Raw genomic sequence first — 25199 nt, 5'->3', positions numbered from 1 at the left:
GTTGTTTTATGGGAGAATATTTTTGGGCACTAAAAAACACTTCTGAACACTGTTGTTTTTATGCACTCGCAAATCTGTTTTCCTAACTGATCAGAGATAACAGGTTATTCAGTCTAACAACTGAAACCATTGCCTTGCATAAACATATCTGGTTGTATACCAAAACTTCTTGTTTATTGCTATACTCTAAAGGGTTCTCTGAAAAGTCATCATTTTCTTATAAAATTATGATCTCTAAAGGCGAAAATTATGATTTTCCAAAAAGTTATGAATGCCATTTTCCAAAAACAAAAATGGGAGCTTCCATCATTTCTAGCCCACTTAAAATCATTTATAATCATATAATTATACCATTATATTACTACAGAAGAGACAAAAAAAATTAAGACTACACTACAGAATCTATAGGGGAAAAAGGAGATACATGCTCAAGAACCCAGTGGATGACTAGTTTTATTTTGGAAAAAGCCCAATACATTACAGCCTATAAATATTTCAGTGTCCTTTTTCCAGAGGCACATAACAACATAAAAATAAATATAAATGTAAGGCAAAATTAAAAAGACAACACATAATTATATTATACATACATAATACGCTTTAATTTGAAATATGAATAGATATTTATAATATATTTATTTTTTAAGTAGCCCCTGCAGGACAGTGAAATATGTATAAACTGAAATACACTGCTTCCCCCCCCCCCCCAAAAAAAAACCCCAGCCATCTACTGAGCACGTGGAGGTATGTCGCACTTTTTCTCCTGTGGATTACATTAATGTGCCTACTCTCTGAACGAACACTCTTGGTGGTGCCTCTCTAGTTGAAAGCATCCATTTTCATTCATATACATCCAAACATGATTGCTACTGAGACATATTCAATGCTCTAGGATGCTTGACAGATGGAAGGAAGTTGTTCTAGTCACAGCTAGCAGCATAAATATAGGAGTAAAAAGAAGAAAATGATAAGACTGGACAAACCCAACCAGTGACATCAACACACAATGAAAGCTATCACATTTCCATCCAATATAAATGGGGTTTTAAAAAAAACAACTAAAAAACTGGGCTTGAAAGAAAGCAAAGCTCAAATGTTACTGGTATCAATTTCTTGTTTATTGCTAGACAATAAACAAAACATCCTGGCAACATTTGCATGCACACTCAGAAAGCAAAATTACTTTGCCTCTTAAAAAGATGGAAACAACATTCATTGGTGGGTAACAGATGTCAACTGATGAGAAAATTAGAGGTAGATCAAGTAGCACTTAATGGTTTGGGGATTTTTTATTTATTTTTTGTTCAGCACCATGATTTCATTTTTTGCCTACTTCCTTTTCCTCTGGCCTCCTCGATAATCACTCTTCCTATAAACAAGGGTCTGATTGACGTAACAGGAAGCCTTTAAAACAGAACTCCACAGAGCTGAAAGCACATTTAGGTACTCTGCATGTTTTCAATGTGATGCGGTATCAAAGCACATTTTAAAGGCAAGTGCTCATGTGTGATGTTCCTGAGGAAACCTTGCTGTGTGTTCTCACTTGACGTTTGAGGGTAAGTGTTATTGCTGTCTTGATATGCTGTTGGTTTATGGTTAAAATGTATATCTTCGTGAGGCAACATATATCAAGTGTGGGAATTACAGAGGCATCTGATACATCTTCTGTCACCTGCTTACGAAAGAAAAAGCTTTGGAGATTAGGCTAGCTCCCACTATCCAAGCCTTTCATATACAATTGAAGACATGATTTTTTAGACGACAACAACAACAGTAGCAGCAGTAGCAACAACAACAATTTATTTATATTCTGCCCTATCTCCCCGGAGGGATTCAAGGCAGATTTCAAACATAAAAGGCAAACATTCCATGCCTGAACTCAACAATAATACATCGATAGTAATGAAATTTGGCAAGCCAACATATATAAAAACAAATTATGACTTAACAACTAAAATTAAATAGAAAACACGGCCTGTTATATCAGACATAAGACAAAACATCTAACAGATGCCTCAATTTCCCGGTTCCTTGGGGGCAAATAGATTTATCATTGCTCAAGATATGGTGGGGCAAACAGGGCCTTTGACCATGTTTAGAAACTGGAGGACCTAGGGATTATTTCACCGTGCATTTTATGAGACTGATACTGATAGTAGTTTGTTTTTTTTCTACAGCTATTGTTGCATTTTACTGAGGGTTTTATGATGTTTATGTTAGTTGTTATTGCTTTGCGTTATTGTCTTTCCACTTTTTGTATTTTGCATGTTTGCACCTCAAGTGCTTTGTGAGCGACCCTGAGTCCCTCTGGGAGATGGTGGCTGGGCATAAATAAAGTATTATTATTATTATTATTATTATTATTATTTATAATATTATACATGTACAGCAATTTGGGTTCAAAAGATGGATATGCTGTTATTAGAACAACACATTCAAATTCAGTATAGCTGTATATATTCCTTGCATAATGTGTACTGCAAATGGATTTTCTTAGAAATGTAATGATTATATAGATCCAATGGAGAAAAAAAAGGTGAAGAGACTGGAGGCAGTGCAAGAAGGAGATATCATATCGCATAGCAATAGAAGTTGAGACCAGGAGCTATGTGTTTCCAGAGCTTTAAATAGAGATTGCCTGCACTTCTCCAAACTTTCCTTTTATTATCTGATTTACAATTTGCTATTAAAGAAAACTCAAGAAATGAGATTATCAAAATATGACATCCCAATTTTCTGCTATGTAATATCTCAGACGCATGAAGATCTCACAATAGTCACTAAGAACCTGCCTAGTTTTGTCCCAGCTGCCATCCTCTGGCACTGTTACCAGCCCAATAATACAACAAAACCCCAAATCTACAAGCAGTGATATCTTTTGGTGGTTGGGTGGGGAGCAGAACATAAATTCAAAGTATAAAATAGATTGGGAAGCTATTTGGAACTTTGGCACATCAGACAAAGATATTAAAAATCAGAAAAAGTTATGATCTCCAAAATGCATTTTCCCAAAAGGTTATGAATGCCATTTTCCAAAAACAAAAATGGGAGCTTCCATAATTTCTAGCTCACTTATATATTCCACTTCCATCATTTCTAGCCCATTTATAATTATGTGCAGTGGTTCTTAACCTGCGAGTCCCCAGATATTTTGGCCTTCAACCCCCAGAAATCTTAACAGCTGGTAAACTGGCTGGGATTTCTGGGAGTTGTAGGCCAAAACACCTGGGGACCGATAGGTTGAGAACCCCTGTGTTAGAGTCACAGGTGGCCATTTTGCCTGGGATGTGATGTGTTAGTATTAAGGGATTTCAATGTAAGCAGAGACAAAATTATGTTATGTATACAGTATCTCTACACAGTTACATAGACAGAAATCAACTGCCAAGAGGCTACAATCTAAAATAAATATTGTCTACTGTTAAGAATATGATGTAACTGAACTCTAATGAGATTTTCTTCTGTGCCATAACACTTACCTTCTTATCACTTGTCTAAGTCATGAGTAAACATGGATGAAATCCTATCCCTAACAATGTTTTCAGGAAAGTAACCCGTGAATGAAAGGGTTCATAGAGCTACAAAGTTATAAAAATGAAATTAGGAAACTAACGGGAATACAAATAGGAAAAACTATGCTACATTCAAGCAAAGCAGGTTAACTAAAGATGATGAGAACTGTAGCCTAATACACTGTGAGTGCACCAGGCTGGGATTGCTCCCTTGTCTGGTTTCCTATGCAAGTAAGGCATGAAATGATATAGCATTAACAAAAACAAAGTGTCTTGTATGGAAGTTTCTATAAAATGCATGAGACCTCTGCTTTCCTCCTAAGAAAATTCTTCTAAATCAACTGGCAACTGAAAAAGAAACTAGAAACCGAGACTATATCAGTGCGAGGCTCAGAAATTAGAAGACTGCTGGTTTGGAATTTCCCTGCCTATCTAACTATGGCTTCCTGTTGATCACAAAGGACATCTTTTTATCCTCTGCCCCTGCCCACAAATCTGAATCTCTTCAGTTGCACTCCTTAACAGGGAGTGTCAAGAAGTATTCAAAAGAGTGTGAAGCAGGTGTGCTTTTCTAACGTGCCACAACTAATACAGACTTTCTGTTTTCTATATACCTTTATATGCTTTTCTGGCCGCAGGTTTTTAAAATCTCAGATTATGAATGTACGTCAATATGTTCATATCATCAAACCGCAAAACAACTATTTTTTCATGTGCAGTGCAAACTAGTGTGTCATAGAAGTGAAGTGGGAAGGACTGAACTGCATCAAGGTATAAGACATTTGTACTGGTTTTAAACCTCTTTCAAGACTGATTCATGTATGTGTGCCAATTACTCACTGACTTTTTGAGAGAGTTGCTTCTATTGAAAGCTGCTAATTTGAGATCGCACACAAACTTATTTGTGGTGCTTGGTTCTCGACATTTTGTAAGTGGAAAGTCATCAACTGATGACACAGTGATCATATCTGCAACATCAAATCTGTTGTAGCCTCTCTGGGGAAAAATCTGCGAAGGGTACAATTTTACAAATTCTCCTACTGAAGCCATGTCAGATTTCTTTGTAAAGATTTAGGTTACAGACATAATACATAAGCATGCTCCCAGGGAGAAGATGGTTGTACAGAGTAAGGGGAACACTGCTTCCATATTACTCTTGGGGAGGTCAGTAATGCAAGGTATAGTGGGATGAGACCTCCATCCTTGACAATTGCCTCTGCTGTGGGACAAGCCCCTGAAAAAGTTAACAAATTAGTCATAGCTGTAAAGTCACAGGTTCCTGCTTCAGACCTATAAGTTCTTGTGAAAATCTGATGAACCCCCACTTAAAGGGGAAAGAACTCCAAACAAATTCTCTATAAAGATAAGATTTATTTTGAAAAAAGAAGATTCTTTATGTGATTTAGATCATTCTGATATAGTCTGGAGGCTACACATCAATAAGACGACCTCAGTACGCTAGGAAGATCCTCCTCTATTCAGAAAAAATCCCCATACTTTCCATATTGAGATTCACAAATAAATAAGAAAATAGCATCCATAACACAAAATCAAGTATAAAATCTAGTTTATCTATATAAATAAAATGTAAATATTTGTTTATTCAAAATCTAAAATCTCCCAAAATACTTCACCGATTGCTTTCAAATTTTGACACAACATAGCTTTTGAACAGGCACGTGTTTTATATTTTTACATACCTACTATTGTATAGATGTAACACCTGTGACAGGTAAAAATATGCTTTTCAGGAAAAACAGCACCATCTGCTGGACACGGGCAACACACGCTATACTACATACTTTACAATTCTATTTCAAAGTTTCCGAATGCATTGCTAAATTACGTTTTCATTCATTTTTATGTAGTTTCATTTTTATTTAATTGTTTAGTGCAGTGGTTCTCAACCTGGGGTCCCCAGATGTTTTTGGCCTACAACTCCCAGAAACCTCCGCCAGTTCATCAGCTGTTAGGATTTCTGGGAGTTGTAGGCCAAAAACATCTGGGGACCCCAGGTTGAGAACCACTGGTTTAGAGTGACATTGTGTTAGAATTGAGATGTGTCGTTTACCATAGCATTCATTTTGTGAGTATAGTTTATTGTTGTCCTTCTTTGTCTCGGCACTGAAGAGGGCGCAAAGCAGGGGTGGCCCTCAAGGCCATGCTTTCACCTTCCATCCTCAACACTGCTTCCCTGCCTCACTCTTAAGTCGTGCCCAAGGGAGAGGGAGTGCGCCTCGGTCACTTACCCACTCAGCCAGGCCTCTTTGGTCAGGTAAGGCTGGCCTCGTCTCTTGGCCTCTGTGTGTGTATTTGGTAGCGCGGGCATGTGCATCACACCCCCTCCATTGGGTTTCCCTAACTTCAAAGCTTCCCTTTTAAAAAGCCCTCGCTGTTAATCATTGCCTCATCTGAGAGGGGCGAGCCTTCCTCTTTCCTTTCCTCCTCCAATGCCACCCCCACCCTCAGGAATGTCATTGTATGTTTATTATTTACTTCATTGGGGCTCCTTTGGGCCTCCTATGTCTTAAAGTTCCGATCCACATTGAACAGGGTTACATGGCAGTTTGGACTCAAATAAACCAGTTCACAGCAGACATTGCAGATGATCTGCCTTGATGTTTTGCAAGAAAGCGATAAGAGACAAAATCTTTAAGATGGGTGCAACTGATAACTTGCGAACTAGTAAACAGCAGGATTTCACCACTTGGTATCCTCTACTAAAGAAGACCAATATTGTCAACAATAGCTTCAAGACTTAATGTCTGTAGTCCTTAGAAAAGCATTTAAAGCCCTCCGCTTCCAAACAATCCATCAGGCTGGCTAGAGGGAAGATAGAGAGCAGTGGTTCTCAACCTGTTGGTCCCCAGATGTTTTGGCCTTCAACTCCCCTGAAATCCTAACAGCTGATAATCTGGCTGGAATTTTTGGGAGTTGTGGGCCAAAACACCTGGGGACCCACATGTTGAGAACGACTGATATAGAGGTATATCTCATGCCCAATGACTTTGTGGGTCTGGGGAAAGAGAGGATTTAATACACTATTGTCACATTACCCTTTATATAACAACCCTTGAAACAATCTTCTGGGAACCCTTTTGGAAGAAAGGGCAGCATGGCAACAGTGTGCAGTTATTTTGTGACTTAGAAGATTATTCCAAAAAACATAACATTAAAGATTGCCACTTTTGCAGTCTCAGCCCAAAAGATCCGAGCTAAATTAGTAAAGTCCACAGCAGAGGCTAGAAATGGAGATAGTTTGGGATGATACAAATCAGACACTTGTCACTGCTACTATAATTTTAAAGAGCCAGTATATAGAATAAGTTTTAATATTTATATTGGAAAGTGCTTATTGTACTTTTAACAGTTGTATATTATGTGCTGTCATGGCCTATGGCTGGTACAATAAACAATTCATTCACCTTGATGTTCTGGGTTATATAGCTGTAAGGGAGGGCCCTAAGTCTACATTGACATTTAACCCAGTACAAAGCTGACATTGTGGATTATCTGCCTTGATATTCTGGGTTGAAGATGTCTTCATTCCTCCCATTCCTATGATTCCAACGGATATGCCATTTCAATTTAAGAGATTGCAATTCTCTATTTGATTGGCATTTGCAGTCACCATCTATAAAGCTCAGGGCCAATCTTAAGAATTGTGTGGTTTAGATCTACACATGGATTGCTTCTCACATGGACAATTATATGTTGTATGTTTAAGAGTTGGCAAACCACACAATCTCTATCTCTGCACAGGAAATGCGTAATGTATACCCACAAGCACTGTGAAATGAAATATATTAGTAACCTGATCTTTCTCTTATCTTTCTTTTCCATTTAACCAGACTGGGCCACAGCAACACATGGCTGGGGACAGCTAGTAAGGGATATATGAGGCCAGTGGGCATCTGAGCCACAACTCTCAATTGTTGCAGTTGATGAAACAGACTGTAGCCACCAAAATCTCTTCATTTGTAAATCCTGAAGATGCCAGAAGACTCTTAGTAGTTTAAGCTATTCTTTCTTTTGGAACATCACATTTCCTCATACACATGATGCAGGGAAACTAACAAGGCTATACACAGAAGCTATGTCACATGCATGGATCAGATGTGTGCCAAATCAAACTATGTATGCATGCCCCAAAGACACATATTTTAAACATTTATATAATAACAAAACTTGAAATAGTGAAATAGATAAAGGCTAAGGTATTTCCAAGCAGTAAACACCTTGATAGGCTATTAACTCCAGTACTGAATTCTTGAAATAGACTGTTAATAGAGTGTTACAAAAGAATGTACAGGAAATAAGAATGGGACTATCAACAATTGCATTTCTCCGAAAGCTTCATTCCATTAGCCTGTTTCATATTTCTCCTTCACAAAGGAAGAGAGGACGTTCAGGCCACATTTTATCTGAAATAATACATGTTCAAGGAAGGGCGGTATCATTTTGTAATTGTTTTTTCATTTAGCAACGAACAGGCTGGATGAAGAACCAGGAAGGTTTAAAAGTTGCCAGATAATAAGAAGCACATTCAGAGAACACAGTCCAAGTTTGTCTTCCACTTTAAATAGCTCTTAACAGTATGAAATTATAATTAATTGCTAATCTACAAACAGGTATGTCTTATGGTAGATTTTAGACTGCCTTTAGCCAACAAATTGTGCTAGGGGTGAGGCCATTCCAATGTATAGAGAAATGACCATATTTCAATTTTGTACAATAAGAGCAGCACCGGCAATAATTACACTTGGGAAACAAATTATCTTCCTAATTTATAATACAAGATTTATATTACTGATAGGATAACTTTAATAAGCAGTAATTTAGAATAGTATATAACTGAATCGTGTCTAGGCTCGAGATTTTTTTTTAAAAAAATCACTGAATGACATCAAAGCAAGAGCTCAGTCTAAAGAAACAGAAATGGAAGTTTGAGGCAAATACTGAATTATGGAATAATTTCATGCGATCAAAACTGTATTCCACCTGGTTGTAAGACCTACTATAAACTATGGCCTACAACAATTTTTAGGCAATCATACTAAAGGATTGAAGAAACAGAAAAAATGATAACAACAGAACTAGACAAAAAGTACGGAAAGGGGAAAAAACTAATAAAAGTTGGTACTAAAATATGAACTATACTTGAAACGTTTCATGCAATGATGTAAATGTGGTCTAGTACTCCCTCCCAAGAATTGTTTTATTGAACTTTTACAATGAGAGTAGGAGGCAGGGGGAAAGGGAGGGAAAAAGAAAGATCTGGGGATAGTACAGTGGTTCTGAACTTGTGGGTCCCCAGATGTTTTCGCCTTCAACTCCCAGAAATCCTAACAGCTGGTAAACTGGCTGGGGTTTCTGGGAGTTGTAGGCTAAAACACCTGGGGATCCACAGGTTAAGAATCACTGGGATAGTAGATTTGTTATTGGTTAGCTGCATCTTTGCAAAAATTTACTATGTCATAAGGATAAAACAAAGAGGGCAGGGATTGTTGGGCTATGGGGGATTCTTTTACGAAGCTATCACTGTTACATTGGAAAAGTTTTCATCTCTACTTGTTTAACAAACATTTCGTAATTTTAATTTTAAGTCCATTGATTCCATCTTCTTGTGTCTTCTCACTTTGTCTCCTGGTCTTCAGATCTTCTTTTCCAGTTCTTATTCAGTGAAAATTGATCTTAATTTTTCATAACATTGTTTCACATTAAATATTTTCTTAAATTATCTATTTAATTTAAGATAATTCTAAAGTTTTCATTTAAATTATTAGAAGGGGAAGTATTTATGTTATTTTATCATTATCATGCTTTCTCTCCTTTTGTATTGCATCAAATTTATATAATTCTATATAACCAATCAATTTTTATAGCCCATTTCAATCTTATTAGTGAATATTGTTTCACAAATTTTATTGACTTTTGGGTGGGTGCTTAGTACTAAACACAAGCATCTACATACAACACTAATAGTAATAATATTTTCCATCTACAACTCTGGGATTCTTATTTTCCTGGAGTATATATACATATGCATATTTGATTAGAAGCCAAACTTTCTATTCCTCAAATATTGGGGCCTAATTTAATTTATTACATTTTGCCATTTCAAAAACTCTTCTGAGTTAACCACAATCCCTCAGTTTAGTTAATGTAATTTCATAAAATTTCTAAAATTTTAGGTGGGTGCACAGTACAAAATACAAGTATAAATCTACAATATTCATAGTAATAATATTTTCCATAACCAAACATTTATTATATCGACTATCTATCTTTAGCCTACTACCCAATTTCTTTTCAATTAGGAGTTTCAGTGTGCTCTAGTACCTAAGCTCATAACTGCTTGGACCATCAAGTTTTTTTTATTTAGTCATTTGCATTCAATAACTATAGAAAAGGGATGTTGTTTGAAAAATTTCAAAAAGGAAACAAGGCTGTTTTTTTCAACTGGACTGTAAAGCTTGTCCAATTAGCAAATTCTGAGTTGGTACTACAAATATAAGAAAAGCGATGTTAGATCTGACCAAGGCCCCATTAGCCTGACATTCTGTTCATATAGTAGCCAATGAGTTCAAAATAAGCATCAAGACATGAATGCAACTACACCTTGTCTCATGCTCAGGAGCAAGAGATACACATAAAATCCTACTAAAAGTATTTCCAGATTTCTGGATTTGTTTATTCTCACAGACCATTCCAGCTATCAGCATTACTTGCCTATGTTGCACTAAAAGCTATGCTGGTTTAATGGTTTGAGATTTCCTGACCGTTGGCCAAACTGGGTTTCTGGGAATTGAAGTTCCAAACTCCTAGAGGACCAAGGTTGGGAACAACTGCACTAAATGCATTAATCAAAGGGGTAGGTCCGCTTTAGAGTAACAACTATAAACCAATCCCTCTCTAGCCAACTCACATGGTAAGAAGGGCGGTTATCTGCTGCATGGATTGGCAGGATAGAACCCTTTCTTCATTAAGGAGTTAGCAATCTGAAGGATAGTTATTTAAGAGCAATTCTGTAGTTGATATTTGCTCTTGGCTACTGCACTATCCCAAATGGCTGGATAATGAAAATGAGAGGGAAAATGAAGAAACAATCTCAGTTGGGGAGCAGGGAAATATTCTCACTCTGACAGAAAGTCTTTGGATTAGCTCATGCAAAATGTGCATCTTTGGCTAACGGTAGTAACAAATAAATCAGCCACTTACTAATCCACTATCATCAGGATTTCCATATCAGTCAATGTCAACTCACAGTATTGTTCAATTGAGTTAATTCACTCATTTGGCTGATAGTCATCAAGTGATGTGACATCAAATGAGGTGAATCAGACCTAGTAAGAAAATAAAAAGGAACCAACCAGAGGTGTTTTGCTTTTCTGTTTTTGTAATGGTCACTGACAATACAATAAAACGATTGTTGACAAACCAGAAGGACTTGGGAAGTGTGATGAGAACTCAGAGACACTGTGCTATGCCAATCCACCCACCCCCCGCTCCCAAAATATGCTTGGAATTCAAGACAAAGGTGAGAAATAACTACTTTTGAATCCAGAACATCAACAATACTTGGTCCTTATTGGGGGGGGGGGGTGATCACAACTCTGAAAAGACCCACCAACATTCCAGAGTTAAACAGAGATAAATATTTCAAAGTAGAATACAGAAAAACTGTGTTCTTCCACAGCACTCTTAAATCTCAATGTTGATATTTGAACACAGCCTTCTTTATAGAGTAATTATCAAACTGATTGGCATTTTGCTCAGGAGAAAGGAAGAAATGGAAAAACTTTGGCCTTCCACAAAGATAATCACTTTTGGGGTACGGTTCAATCCATCATCTCGGGAGCTAAATTGAGAGGTGCTTTTTATGTAGGACCTGTTAGCATATACAGTTCTTTATTGTGCTACAGATTGGGGGGGGGGGCACTTCTGGTTTGTATAGCCCCTAACTGCATTAAGGTGTCTACACTTAATAATAAAAACTAACAGCAAATTCTACAATATTGAACTTGTACAAGATTCAAGTTCCTTCCACCGCTCTACTTTAAGCTATCATATACTAAGAAGCTGCTCAATGTATTCTCTTAAGTCTCAGAACAATGTAGCTTAAATACATATTAAAGTCTTCATATGTTAAAATAAGAGAAATGAAATTATTTAGATTAGATTAGGGGAAGGGATTAATGCCAGATTTCCCACAGTGATTCATTATGTCTTCACACTTTACTGGCAGCCTGAAATAAGATCTTACAGTATGCTGACATGCCTCTCATCCTGTGGAAAGTTTCAGCGACTGGAGAGTTAAAGAAAAGAAATGCACAAGATTTTTTACCTTGTGCACTGTACTCTCCAAGCAGCCTAGAGGTTAAAAACATACCAAGGCTATTTATAATCAACACCAATGTAGTATCTACAGATCTCATTTACAAAAACTGGTTTCACTGCCTTAAAAGGCTGTCAGAACAACTGGTGGTGGTGGTGGTGGTGGTGGGAATCTGGAAAAGCTCAAAACTATTTTTAATTATGTTACTCAGAATACGATTGTTGCTGAATTCAACAAGAAGGGACATAAGCAGTTAAGACAAGCTAACTGAGGAATATAAGCATTTCATGTTAAATATTAGCTCAATGCATGTGACAGAGGCTGGCACAACAAATTGAAGAACTTACTTGCTTTGAAGGGCAATGGATTCTAACAAGCTTCTTTCCAGGATCTTCAAATCACTTGTGTTTTTCAGTAGTAGGTGAGTAAATCTGCTCTAGCATTGTATTGTCGAAGGCGTTCATGGCCAGAATCACTGGGTTGTTGTGAGTTTTCCAAGCTTTATAGTCATGTTCCAGAAGCATTCTCTCCTGTTCTAGCATTACTGGTAACTTACAGTCAGTCCAACTTGATACACTGAGGACTTAGATGTGAGAAGGTGTTTATAGTTTTTCTTGGGGGGTGGGAGGGATTTAGTTTAACTTCCTCCTATTTATTTTCAACTCAAAATGCTTTAAACTTCTCTATTTTATGTAGGTATCTCCCTTACCTTTTAGAAGTTGAACAAAAGGAAGAATTTTGAAATGAAAGGTCTCCATGATTTAGCAAAACTACAGAACAGACCAAACCAACAAAAACTGTCACTCTGAATCCAGGGTTTAGGAGTTTTTGGAACACAGCGTAGAATAATTTATTTTTGTTTGGTCAACAAGTAAAAAGGCAATGTAACATATTCATCTTTCCAAAGCTGCTGATCTCTAGTTGGCAACATGCCTGAGGATTTAAAAGAGAGAAACTTAAGCTGAAAACAAACATACAGACAGAAGAGGGTCTATAATGGGAATTTAAAAGGGTTTAGTTTCTATTGCATTGTAAGGGCTCGTCTGCTCTCTAATTTTTAAAACTTCTTAAAACTCAAATGTGGGGAGATTTTTAAATAAATTGTTCAAAAGATTGTGTGTGTGTGTGCGCGTGCTTGCACACACAGGCACACACATATATGCACACACACACACATACACACTTCCATATTAAAAAAAGAAATCTATCTCATGATTGAAGAAACAGAAAAATTGCACCCAAGTTTAGTACAGTACTGCACTGCTTGTAAGTTCTTCTTGATCTAGTATGATTTGGATTTTTATCTCTCCCCACTGGTATATAGTCTGGCGCGCATCCCTCAGAGATGTGAGCATTTTCTTATAAATTTGAATTATGTGATTGTTAATCTGTAATGGAAAATGACATGTGGAAAACCTTGATGTGGGTCAGACATCTATATCTGATGTCCCATCTTGGCTTTCACAGCTTTACAGTACAGTACAGTACTTATATCCAAATGCCTTATTTCATTCATGAGACTACAGGTCCCCCATAGTTATTGTTCTTCATATCCTTCTTTTTATGACAACATGCAAAGCTAGAGCATTTGAATTCTGGGAGGTAAAACAGTATTTGCATTGGTGAATAAGTTGCCCATCCCAAGGTATCCCAGAAACCTTGGCTCAGTGTCAGTGTTGCTTTACATATTGTACCCTCAAGGCAGTCACCACATAAAGCCTTTCTTTTCCTGTATAAACATATATTAGGAATCGTAATTTGGGATTTTTAGTGTGCCTGGCAGGTGTATTGTTGGACAGTGGTTAGACGTCCCCTTATCCCATCTGTCCACTGTTTCTTGGTTTCCCTGAACCATGAGGAATTTAGAAGTCATTACAAACTATAAGCAGTGTAACGTATCTGTCAATCTCTTTTAAAACGTATTTTTGAAATAGTGATTTAGAGGTAACCTGTTAACCAATAATTGTTTGGAATCAGACAATCATAAAACCAATGGAAGCAATCTGGCTGAGTAAAGACAAACGTGAGACTGTATACCATATATACATGAATACTTTTCAATGTATGCAACCTGAGGATGTGGGCAGGATCCTTGAAGAGGTGGGAGCTACTACATGTATTCTTGCTATTCCTGGCTGATCAAACAGGCCAGAGGGGGACTTTTCAGTGGCTGCCCCTCGATTCTGGAATTTCTTGCTCAGGGGAGTCAGAATGCCCCCCCCCCCCCCTGCTGTCCTTCTAGTGGCAGGCGAAGACTTTTAAAGATGAAGGTGTTTAAGGTCATGTCTGGGGCTGCTGTGGTTTTATATGTTTTTATGGATTTAATCTGAATTGTTTTAATATTAATGATGTTTAATACTGTTTTAATATTTGTATATTTGTATATTTAAAACTTTATTGTAATGCTTTTAATGGAAAGATCTGTCCACAAGGAGTTTGCCTTAGTCCTCCTTTAAGGCAAAAAGAGTGTGACCTGCCAATCCCAGCCAATGGATTTCCATGGGTCAGGTGGGATTTGAACCCTGGTCTCCAGAACTGTAGTCTAATACTCAAATCACACGTTCTCTCTTTATCATTCACTGGAATCAAGAAACCTATGAAGATGCTTTACACCTACAAGACCATTGTTCCCACCCAGCCCAGTACAGTTCACTTTTAGAAAATGCACTCTAAAGTTTCCTGCAAAAATCTTTCCCATTTCTGTTATCTGACACTCTGAAATGGAGATACCGGAACTAAACTGGGATAGTCTGCAGACAAAGCACATAGTCTACCAGTGAGCTTTGCCCCATATATCATTAACTATTAATGTAATCATTACCATTAAAAAGTGCACTCTTCTCTTCAGGTGGAATCATAAACTCCTACACTTTGTACAGGCATCGTCAATGCTTACTTTCTGTAAAAGTGCTATCTAATCCCACTGTGTCAACTGCTGGGTTGTGTCTTCTAGATAAACGGATGACAGACTTTCTGTTCAAACAGCATTTAGAACAAACAGTAGCTTACAATAGTATGTATGGGAAATCCTGACCACAAGGAAGTGAAAGTGGTTTTTTAAAAAAGCGTTTGCATAGTTTGTCCTGGCATGTTGTAACAATGGAAAAATTATATAGATTTCAAAGACCTAAGTAAAATTCAGAAACAGCAACATGAATCTAAAATAGCCTAACTCACAACACACATTCTGGGCTACAGAGTCTACTGCCCTATTGAACAGGGATCCCCACTCTCTCTCTCCATTCTAAAGGATTAAAGTCTGCATTATACTTTTCGACTGGGTGTTGGTAAAATATTATTTGTTGTTTTTGTGTGTCTTTAAGTCATTTCTGACTTACGTGGCCTAGGGTGAGTTTACCACAGGATTTACTTAGCAAGATTTGGTCAGAGGGGCTTTCCATTGCCTTCCCTTAAGGCTAAGAGTGTGACTGGTCAATAGGTTTCCATGGCCAAGCAGAGATTTCAGCCTTGGTCTCCAGAGTTGTAGTCCAACACTCAAGCCACTACACTACACATTATAGGACAATTAGATTCATTTTTTTCTAGCCAATCTTGCTAGAAACACACCAATTTTACTTTTAAATCAATGCAGAGCAGTCCATGGGCTTTAGAAATCTGTTTTAAGTGTTGCCTTTAATACAGATATACTTGTACAAACAGAAATGTGAATAGGAGAGAAGCATGTTCCTACCTGTGGAGCTATGCTGGCTGGGGGATTTTTGAAGCCACAGCCAAAAGTGTCACTTTCCCACACCCTGCGACACTTGTGGGCAAAAAGGCTGCAGTTTTTGTTCTGCCATGGAGTGACCCTGAATGTAGGTGTTGGCTGTCTTTGTTGCACGTTTTTCTTTTTTATTAGCTTTTGCCACTTGGAAAACGATTGCCTTATAAAAGTTGTACTTTGAAATTATCAAACTGAGGAAGAGGCTTGTTGCTGAAGTCAAGGAAGGTTAAAAATAGATGGGCTGTAATTCAGTTTGCTCTGCACATGTTTGTTTGTTTTTAATCTGGGAAACGCTGGCCACAAATTTCAAGAGGGGCTACAGTTTTGTGATATTTATGAGAAAACAGCTTGAAAAGCCTTTTTCTGAAGTGCAGAAATGATGCTGTGTTTATGAGCTTCTGAATGTGGTGACAGAACTGATAACAAATCTGTCAAATCCAGAGTGATTTTGCAGTTTCTTCAACTGCTGATAGTTAACACAACACTTTGGATTCTACAGTTCCACCTTTTTGTGTAACTATCGCATGCACACTCTCCAGCATCACACATACACACTCATATCCTCACTACAGTGCACACAATGGCCATTATGCAATCTATTCTTGGCCCGGTTAGTCACTTGGCAGCCAGTAGCAACGGGAAAGCACGCGTGATTCTGTTTTGCTCAGAAAACCTTGCGTCCACCTTTCAGGGACTTCTCTCCTCCCCTTCCTCCCTCCCCCTGTGCTCCACATCGCCCAAAGACTGATGCAAGTGCAAAACATTTGCAGATTGAGTGGATGCTTATTAAGACGCTTGCTTCTATGTACATGTTTACATAGTAAACCTATCCCTCTGGCAAACATTATTCCATGGGGATTGGTTTTTTTGCTGTTTTTTTTAGGCCTGCACAGGCAGCCCCCACAGACGAGCAGTGTGACTAAGAGAGAGATAGGACTAAGCAGCAAAATGGATGCATCTTCCCTCCAGCACTCCACAGAAAAGATTTCAACACAATGAAGTCTGGGGAAAGGACAGTCTTTCGATATGAAATCCTGGACATGTCAGTAAGGACAACAAGGTCTATATTCTTTCTAAATTTCCATATGTTTTTGCATGTTTTGCTTGAAGAGCTTGAAAAATGAATTAATATGCAGCTTCAAAAATATAACTGATTTAAATTAAAGCTTAGACTTTGAGACTATAACAATATGGGAAAATATTTATGTTCCTATACATGTAATCGTGCTGTTCATTGGTTGCACTGTGTCTGTATCATAAGAAAGGAGAAATTCATTAATGACTGATTAAAAATGACAAATTCATAATACTTTTGATTTTATATGTGAAGTTTTCAAGCATGTGCTATAGCAAGTAAAATGAATGACATGTGATGGTTTGTTTATGGCCACAAGGCATTTTAACCATGTTCCCGTTTCTAAATCTGTCTTCTAGTGCTGCATTTATCCAGCATCTCAATGTTCAAGGATGGAATCTTCCTTTCTGAGCTCTAAGGAAACACACTGGTGCATTGAGAAGCTTAGGATACTTCTACAAAGCCAAGTTTGTGTAAGAGCTTATTCAGAAATTTGTAATAGTAAACAATTTTGCTAAAATGGGTCAGGAAACATTAAATGTAAACAACACTCCTAGATCCACAAATGTTGCTCAGGTCTGTTTTTTTTTTTAAAGGACAAACTTGAAGGTTGTATAATTTTATACTGTATATTCAAAAGTATTCTCTTGTGGCTAATTAAAGTAATGTAAATAACATGGGGAAAATGAAGCAGCACTACTGCAAGTTTTATAATGGTTGTGGGTAAACTCTCCTTGCGTAAACTCTGCACATGATAAAGGGAGCAGGGACCAGCAACCAGCCACCAAACCCCTTGCTGTTCTGTTCACTCAATATACATGGCAGACAACTGCAAGAAAGAGTGACCGCTGCCTATACAGCCTTCCTTGTAATTTTAGAATCCTGTTTTCTTAGGAGTCTAATATTTACAGGAAAGCCTATCAGACAAAGAATGTTTATATTTGCAATGTTCATTTTGAAGCCAATGAGAATATGGGAAAGGTGGATGACAGCTTGCCTGTTCTTGCTCTAGTATACAGTAGAGTCTCGCTTATCCAACATAAACGGGCCCCAGAACATTGGATAAGTGAAGATGTTGGATAATACAGAGGGATTAAGGAAAATCCCATTAAACATCAAATTATGCTATGATTTTACAAATTAAGCACCAAAACCATGTTTTACAACAAATTGACAGAAAAAGCAGTTCAGTACATGGTAATGTTACATAGCAATTACTGTATTTACAAATTTAGCACCAAAACATTGCAATTTATTGAAACAATTGTGGATCCAGGCGGCAGGCAGACTGCGTTGGATAATACAGAATGTTGGATGAGCAAAGGTTGGAGAAGCAAGACTCTACTGTATCTGTAAACTCTCCTTTGAGTTTATCTGTGAGAAGGACAAACTCCCCGAGGCTTAGTCAGAGGACACCCATTCAAATTAATGGGACTACTGTAGTTAGTCATGACATTAGGTCTCCTGAGATCAGGTGATTTACACTAAGCATGACTCTGGTTCCAACCATACTTATTAGCAAGTTGCAATAGCGTTTTTCAAGTTAGGTACCAAATATGTGATTTGGAAAAGTATGCAACAGTGTCAGTTCCATATAGCCAAAAGTATGTTTTGACTCCTATTTTTCCACAAGCACTAACCCTGCCTTGCCCTCCAAAATAATTTCAAAAGTAGTTGCAGCTTAGGATAAGAAGTAACTTTCTCTGCATTCCTGTTAGGAATGCATGGGATGAAAAAAAACTATTATCTAAAAACAAAATAGTGATGTTGAATTCCCAATGCCATGAAGCACAACCAACATGTGACAGAATCATCATGAATCACCATTTTTGCCCTTTCTTTTATTCTTTCATTACATTTTGTCTGCACCTACTGGAACTTTCCTCTTGTTCCCATTCATTGCGTGTGTCTGTAGGGAAGGGAAGGAAGTTCCAGAATCAACAGACTACAGAGAGGTAAAGCCACAGTGTGTGTGTGTGTGCGTTTGAGAGAGAGGAGAAGCGAGACAGAAACGAACATTGCTTTTAGTATAGAGGAGACAAAAACTCAGACTCCAAAAGCTAAATGGTAGACTGATAAAGGCAAAACAGTCCTCCAGACACAATTGAGCCTGTCTTTCACAAAATGAAATCTAATCATATGCACAAAATCAAGGAGACTTTTTTCTCCCTTTAACAAGGTAACTTATTAGACCTTCCTCAGAATGTAGATGTTTGATGGTTGATCTTTTCCTCTTTCACTCTCTCAGACAGAAGACACACCAATTCACTGAACTATGGTCCAAAGAAAGCATCTGGAGTGCAAAAGATGAACCTGCTTGAGGCAGCAAAATCAGGGTTTTTGATATGCATCATGGCATGTATCCTCATATTTGGATTTCTCTATGTAAGGGATGCCACATCCAAAGAAGAGCAAGATGAATTCTCTGAATTACCAGAATGTGGCTCTTATCCAGACGAGCTCTGCTCAGCCCTCTTTGATGGGAAAGGTGCTGCTGCTCAAGTTGGCCGTTTATGCGAGCAACACCACCACAGACGAGAAATGCTTACTTGCATACAAACCCCTTGCAATTGCTCAACACTCCAGAAGAAACTCCACTTCATTACAAGTCCACTATCGGAAGAAGAAAGAAATTTTTCCCTGGCATACATCATCACTATTCACAAGGAGTTAGATATGTTTATAAAGTTAATTAGAGCCATTTATCTGCCGCAGAATATTTACTGTATACACATTGATCAGAAGTCACCCAAGGATTACAAATTGGCTGTGGAAACCCTGGTTAACTGCTTTGAGAACATTTTTATTGCTTCAAAAAGAGAAACGGTGGTTTATGCAGGATTTTCCAGACTGCAAGCAGATATCAACTGTATGAAGGATTTGATTCATTCAAAAAATCAGTGGAATTATGTCATTAATTTATGTGGACAGGATTATCCCATCAAAACTAACAAAGAAATTGTACAATACATTAAAAGCAAATGGAATGGTAAAAATATGACCCCAGGAATTATTCAACCACCTCACATGAAGCACCGAACACATGTGAGTTATAAAGAATATGCACATTCAGGAAAATCTTATGTTTACCCAACGAAGCAATTGAAAAGTGATCCACCACACAATTTGACTATATATTTTGGGGGTGCCTACTATGTACTCACAAGAAAATTTGTAGAGTTTACACTGACGGATACACGTGCAAAAGATCTGCTAGAATGGTCAAAGGACACCTACAGCCCAGATGAGCATTACTGGGTCACCCTGAACCGCTTACCAGGTAAGCAGAATTACTAACAGTTTTTCACCAGTCATTTTAACAATATTAGCAATATCTACCAAGTATTAATCAAATTTTGAATTCTATGAGATTATTCTGACTTCTGAGTTAAAATAGGTAAACAAATGGAGAGATAATGGCTGTTTAATTGTATATCAGGTTTACAAGATCATCCTGTTTTGTTTTAAGAAGAAAAATAATTCTTCAAAACTATTCTCATTTGTGATATATTATATCAGTTTCACCAACCACAATGTTAGTGTGTGTCCCAAATAAAGTTCCAAAGGGGGGGGGGGGGGACATTCCTATGCTTTCCCCATTTCTGATTAAAACAAAAATACAATAGTTCTTGGCTAAACACCACCCATTTCCCAAGTATTCTGTTGTCCTGTAAGATAAAAAAAGAGTGTGTTGATTCTGAGCTATCACCATTTATATGTGTCACTTCAAATATGTGGAGCAATTTCCATCTCAAAGAAAATCTGGAGCCTTAAAATATGACATTGGTGGAACCATACAAAGTCATTTTCAAAGGATGTCATATTTGCTAGCTCATCAACACAACATCAACTGCGCTGGAATCAGCAGCATTCATCCTTACAGTATCCATAGTACTTAGTATCATATGTGGCTATCAGTACAATCTCAAAATCTCTTTACTGGTGATCATTTCCATAGTTAAGGAAAATAAACATTTTGACCCTACCATGGGTGGGAATGAAGAATGGAGAGAGGGAAAAGAAATAATGAGAATGACAAAGAAAAAAGAAAGAAAAAGAAAGCTATACCCTTCCTCCCTTTTGCTTTTTGCTCCATTCTTTCCTGACATGGAGACCTAGGCAGATTATCCTGAGGGACTTCAGCTTCAGAGTCTGCTCCTTGCAATCACTGGGAGTCATGGAGGTGGTTATGCTACAGCCCTGCATTGAAGACCCCCCCCCCCCAAACATATCATACATGGTCACACTCTTCCAAATCTTAGCCTTCATGGTTTTTTCCCCCAAATGAACCATTTGAAGCCAAATCCTTTTTTCTAAAAGTGCAAGTTCATTCTTGGCAGAGTTTTAAGACAGCCTTTTCAATATCAGGACTCAAGATTTCACCTTTAATAAAGTACTGGGAGAGTCCTGAAAATGTACAGATTTAAGGAGAAATAGGATGGAATAGGTTTTATTTGCTTTGTAGATTATAAGGTGAACATTGCTACTATAAACTTCAGAATAACACTTCTGAAAATAGAACAAGGATAGCTGACTAACAAGTTTACCTTGTGAAATGAAAAAACAACACTATAAATAGACAACTACGTCCCACATATTGGGGGGGGGGAGGGGCACCCATAACTACCAGCCAGTGTGTGGCACATAAATTCAAACAAATATGCATATATCTATTTAAAAATCACAGCTAACTCAGCTTTCAATTTGGTTGTAGATGCTCCAGGTGCTACACCAGATTTAACGTGGGAAGGAAACATACGAGCTATCAAGTGGCGAGATCAAGAAGGGAAAATGCATGATGGCTGCAAAGGTAAAATGTTGTAACTAAATACAAATGAATTCTGTTCAAGACACACAGATAGAGCTATCTGCCAATACCCGATCATGTGCAACCTTCATTCGTTGATAGGAATTGAGCATTATGGCTCACATTATTTCCAGTAAACCAAACAGAAGCTGGAAAGAGCTGAACACTGTATTTATAGGGTTCATCCATTTCTGAGCTATTAAATCACTTAATATTGTTCTTGGAACTTAAGCACAATATGTACACTATTCATTCCGAAAAAAATAGCAAGCATACATTCACATGTATATTACATGTTTGGTTAAGGTTATCATTGTTTATTTAAATTTCCTTCAAGGGAGTTTGAGGTAGTTTACATGCTGATTTCTGTTCCATTTATTCCTCTGTAGACAATGACCATGGATGACATGTCCAGAGTCATACAATTAGCTTTATGAATTAGTTTCCTGGTTAAGGATTTCAACTTTGATTTCCCCAGTTGTACTTTGATATTGTGATTAACCACTACACCACAATGCTTATTAGCATAGCTTTAGGGAAAGAAGTTAACTTTGGAACTGATCTGATTATATTTACAAAGATATGGCTTGATGAGTTTTTAGCATAACAAGCCACTTTCAGCAATAACGTCTCCCCTTCCACTTGAGAATTTAGTTTTTATTCTTCTGAGGATTCAGAGAGGGATACAACTAAAGAAAGGTTAGAGACTCTTGACCCAAATGCTCATACGTAGAACAGTATGGTGCCCACCCTAGATGCAAATACGTATATGATGGAAACATTTTTACACAGGGAAATTCTTGACTAAATGACTGTAATTAATAGGAAGAAACATTACTTAAAACCCTACATAGATACATAGCTTTCCATCTATTGATGCAAGTAGAAGTAGGAAATGATTTTGAATACATCAGGGCACCACCTAGTCTAGTGATAAAAACTAAAGCGGTGAAAGCCCAGTGGAAGAAAAACTGAAGGAATCCCCTTCCCCTCAGAAAAATTGAGAAAATATTATTGAACATTTTATTTTAAGATGAAAATTGAAATGTTTTAAGGAAATACAAATGTACTCCCTTCTCCACATTCTTTCTAAAAACTGCAGCCGGTAAAGGATTATGTACAGCAAAGCTACTCAAAAGTGGTTGCCTGTGGACTGGTATGAGCTGTTGAACACATTGTACATAATACATTATATTAAGTATTTATATTATATATAATACATTGTGTAGTCCCAAAGTTATTTCAGTCTGTAAAAGGGGATTTTGCATTTTCAGAATTTTCTAAAAAATTCTATTCCTTCCCCCATGCCTTCAAAATGTCAATAAACTTGACATGTTTGACAATGACTGACTGGATCCTCCTTTATGATGCAACTTGACTTAGGTTGTAATTTTCAAAATTTTATTCCTACCTATATTAGTAATAGAGATTTTTTTAAAAAATTGGGAACCAATCTACTAAATTAACTTTGTGAGTTGCTCTGCCCATGTGTTGCAGCCCAGTCGCCGACCTGATCCCTTTTTCACCCAAACACCACACAAATGAACAAGAATAGTAAGTTTATTTTTTAAAAAGTATCTAAAATAAAAACAGTTTCAAAATACATCCATGAGCTAGATTTCCAGAAGCTTAACAAAAAGCAAGGACCAACTCCTATCTTATTCAGATTTCCAAAATCACCTAAGGCAAAAGCAAGAAACTGTAATCCAAGGGTTGTTGCACTTGGTATTTGAACTCGAGTATAATCCCAAAGGCTTTAAACTTGAAACAAGATTTATAATCCAAACAGGAGACATGGAATCTAAACAGGAAAACAAGATACAGATCCAAGAACAAAACTCCTAACACTCTGACACATGGAAATCCAATGTTGATCTCCCCACCGAACATTGACTGCAATTCCTAAAAATACTCCCTCTTGCCCATGACATCATCCTTTCTCATACCTGTGTTCCCTTTGTTTATCTTTCAGTCTCTGGGAATACTGGATTTGTCTGTTTCACACTATCCCTCCTAATCTGTAAATGCTGGGTTATCTGTAACCCTCCTGTCTCCTCCATATTCCTTTCAGAGTCAATCCCTGGCTGATTCTCATGACAATCATTGCCTGTTTCCCAAACAACAGATCTACTCAAAACATTCCCGTCGTCTTGAAAAATACTGTCACTTTCCTCAACAGAAACACCAGGATCAACCAAAACATCCTCGTCCTCTTCCTCAGAGGCTTCACAGGCCTCAACACCATGAAATACACAACTCCTCACAGTCGTATATGATGACAAACAGACATTTATTCTCTCATTAGCAAGGATAGCTTCACTACTGCTGTACTGCAACAATCGGATTGCTTCTTGAGTAAATAATTCCAAAATAAAATGTGAAATGGACAATTGAAAGGGAAGAGCACAAGAGCCCTCTTTGTTCCTATGGTCCTTCCACCATCCAACTCACCTGATCCCTAAACATATATCTGAGAAGCCATGTCCTTGATTAATATGACTCAAGGAGATGTCACCAGAATTGAATCAAAAGCAAATGAAGCATTGGTGGCATGGCATGGTATTTCTATGAAGTCTGATTTAGGATGGAGAACCAACTTTCTTTACTTTTATTATATAACATCTGCCTGTAATTGAATGTTTCCTTTCCTGGAATATACCCAATTAGAGATTTTAATTAGCAATTTCTGTTTTGCAGGTCTTTATGTCAGAGACATTTGTGTGTATGGGCTTGGAGACTTAAAGTGGATTGCTGAATCTCCTCATCTGTTTGCCAACAAATTTGAAACAGCAGCCTCTCCGCTTGTTATGGAATGCTTAGAGAGGCATTTCAGGCAAAAAGTACTCCAACAGGCAGAAGTCCCATTAGAAGAACAGTGGCATCTGCAAGGACATGAAAGCCAACATCCATGAACAATATTTGGAAGATAAGCAAAACAAAAGGAAGTTTGGAGTTGTTGTTTTTTTTAAAAAAATGCTGTAAATTCCAAAGAACATAAAGCTGTGGAATCTGGACTATACAGTATCATACTGTCTAACAAAAACGGAAAAAAACTTAATAAAAGAAGGAATTTGTGTGGACTGAATTTGGTACCATTACCAATACTGACTTCTTTAAATCTAATCCCCTCTCAAACATTCCAATAGCAATAAATATACTATGTGGCTGACCCGTTTGTTAATTAATTAGTAAGAATTGTTCCTTTACTGTAGATTGAGTCCCAACTTTCTAAAAGGTTTTACAGTATATTTTAAAAGTACTTTTAGCATTCACATGTGTTCACATTTTAAAAGAGGTGCTTTAAAAATCACTTAGTAAGGAATGCATCTTCTCAGATAAATCTTGCTCTAATAAACTGATGCATAATTTAAAACCACATTAGATTTTGCCAAAGTTTAAAATAGATTGGGGTACGGAAATTGCCATCCCCCAGTTGTATTTGGGCTGCAACTCTTATCAGTCCTTGGCAGCATAACTAATGGGAAAAATTCAAAGTTGCAGTCCAACAATTTCTGGGATGGAGTCATTGAGCTCAGCAAGACTGAACTTAGTTATGGGATAGTTTGCCCTCCGTGTTTACGAGTTTTAACTTTTGTGGATTTGATTATCTTTATCTAGGAATCTCTAGGCCAGGCATGGGCAAACTTTGGTCCTCCAAGTGTTCTGGACTTCAACCAGCTGTTAGGAATTGTGCGAGTTGAAGTCCAAAACACTTGGAGGACCAAAGTTTGCTCATACCTGAT

The 25199-nt window shown here is 37.4% G+C and overlaps 2 protein-coding genes across 5 annotated transcripts in view; one reads left to right on the top strand and one right to left on the bottom strand.

Annotated features, from left to right (window-relative positions):
• The window catches only part of RTF2 (replication termination factor 2), a 61870-nt gene that overhangs the window by 11401 nt on the left and 25270 nt on the right, over positions 1 to 25199 (bottom strand). The window lies entirely within an intron of this gene.
• On the top strand, positions 1430 to 24541 carry LOC132773108 (beta-1,3-galactosyl-O-glycosyl-glycoprotein beta-1,6-N-acetylglucosaminyltransferase 7-like). 4 transcript variants are annotated; one of them, XM_060772068.2, is made up of 6 exons: positions 1430 to 1556; positions 16458 to 16634; positions 17009 to 17122; positions 18898 to 19929; positions 21364 to 21459; positions 24154 to 24541. In XM_060772068.2, the coding sequence occupies exons 4-6, from the start codon at positions 18957 to 18959 to the stop codon at positions 24366 to 24368; spliced, it is 1284 nt and encodes a 427-aa protein (XP_060628051.1). In that variant the 5' UTR covers positions 1430 to 1556; positions 16458 to 16634; positions 17009 to 17122; positions 18898 to 18956; the 3' UTR covers positions 24369 to 24541. The 4 variants fall into 4 exon arrangements, with proteins under 4 accessions (XP_060628051.1, XP_060628050.1, XP_067324305.1 ...); XM_060772067.2 differs by lacking the exon at positions 1430 to 1556 and adding an exon at positions 11986 to 12271; XM_067468204.1 differs by lacking the exons at positions 1430 to 1556; positions 17009 to 17122 and adding an exon at positions 11986 to 12271.

This window comes from Anolis sagrei, chromosome 4 (genome assembly GCF_037176765.1).
Source record: "Anolis sagrei isolate rAnoSag1 chromosome 4, rAnoSag1.mat, whole genome shotgun sequence".
Classification (NCBI taxonomy): domain Eukaryota; kingdom Metazoa; phylum Chordata; class Lepidosauria; order Squamata; family Dactyloidae; genus Anolis; species Anolis sagrei.
This window is presented reverse-complemented; position numbering and strand designations above follow the sequence as displayed.

What these genes read in the sequence shown, in the direction of transcription:
- LOC132773108 (XM_060772068.2), top strand. Translation starts at nt 18,957, where the DNA reads ATGAACCTGCTTGAGGCAGCAAAATCAGGGTTTTTGATATGCATCATG. An exon ending in CACCCTGAACCGCTTACCAG is followed by an intron (nt 19,930 to 21,363) that starts GTAAGCAGAATT and finishes ATTTGGTTGTAG; the next exon opens with ATGCTCCAGGTGCTACACCA. An exon ending in AATGCATGATGGCTGCAAAG is followed by an intron (nt 21,460 to 24,153) that starts GTAAAATGTTGT and finishes TCTGTTTTGCAG; the next exon opens with GTCTTTATGTCAGAGACATT.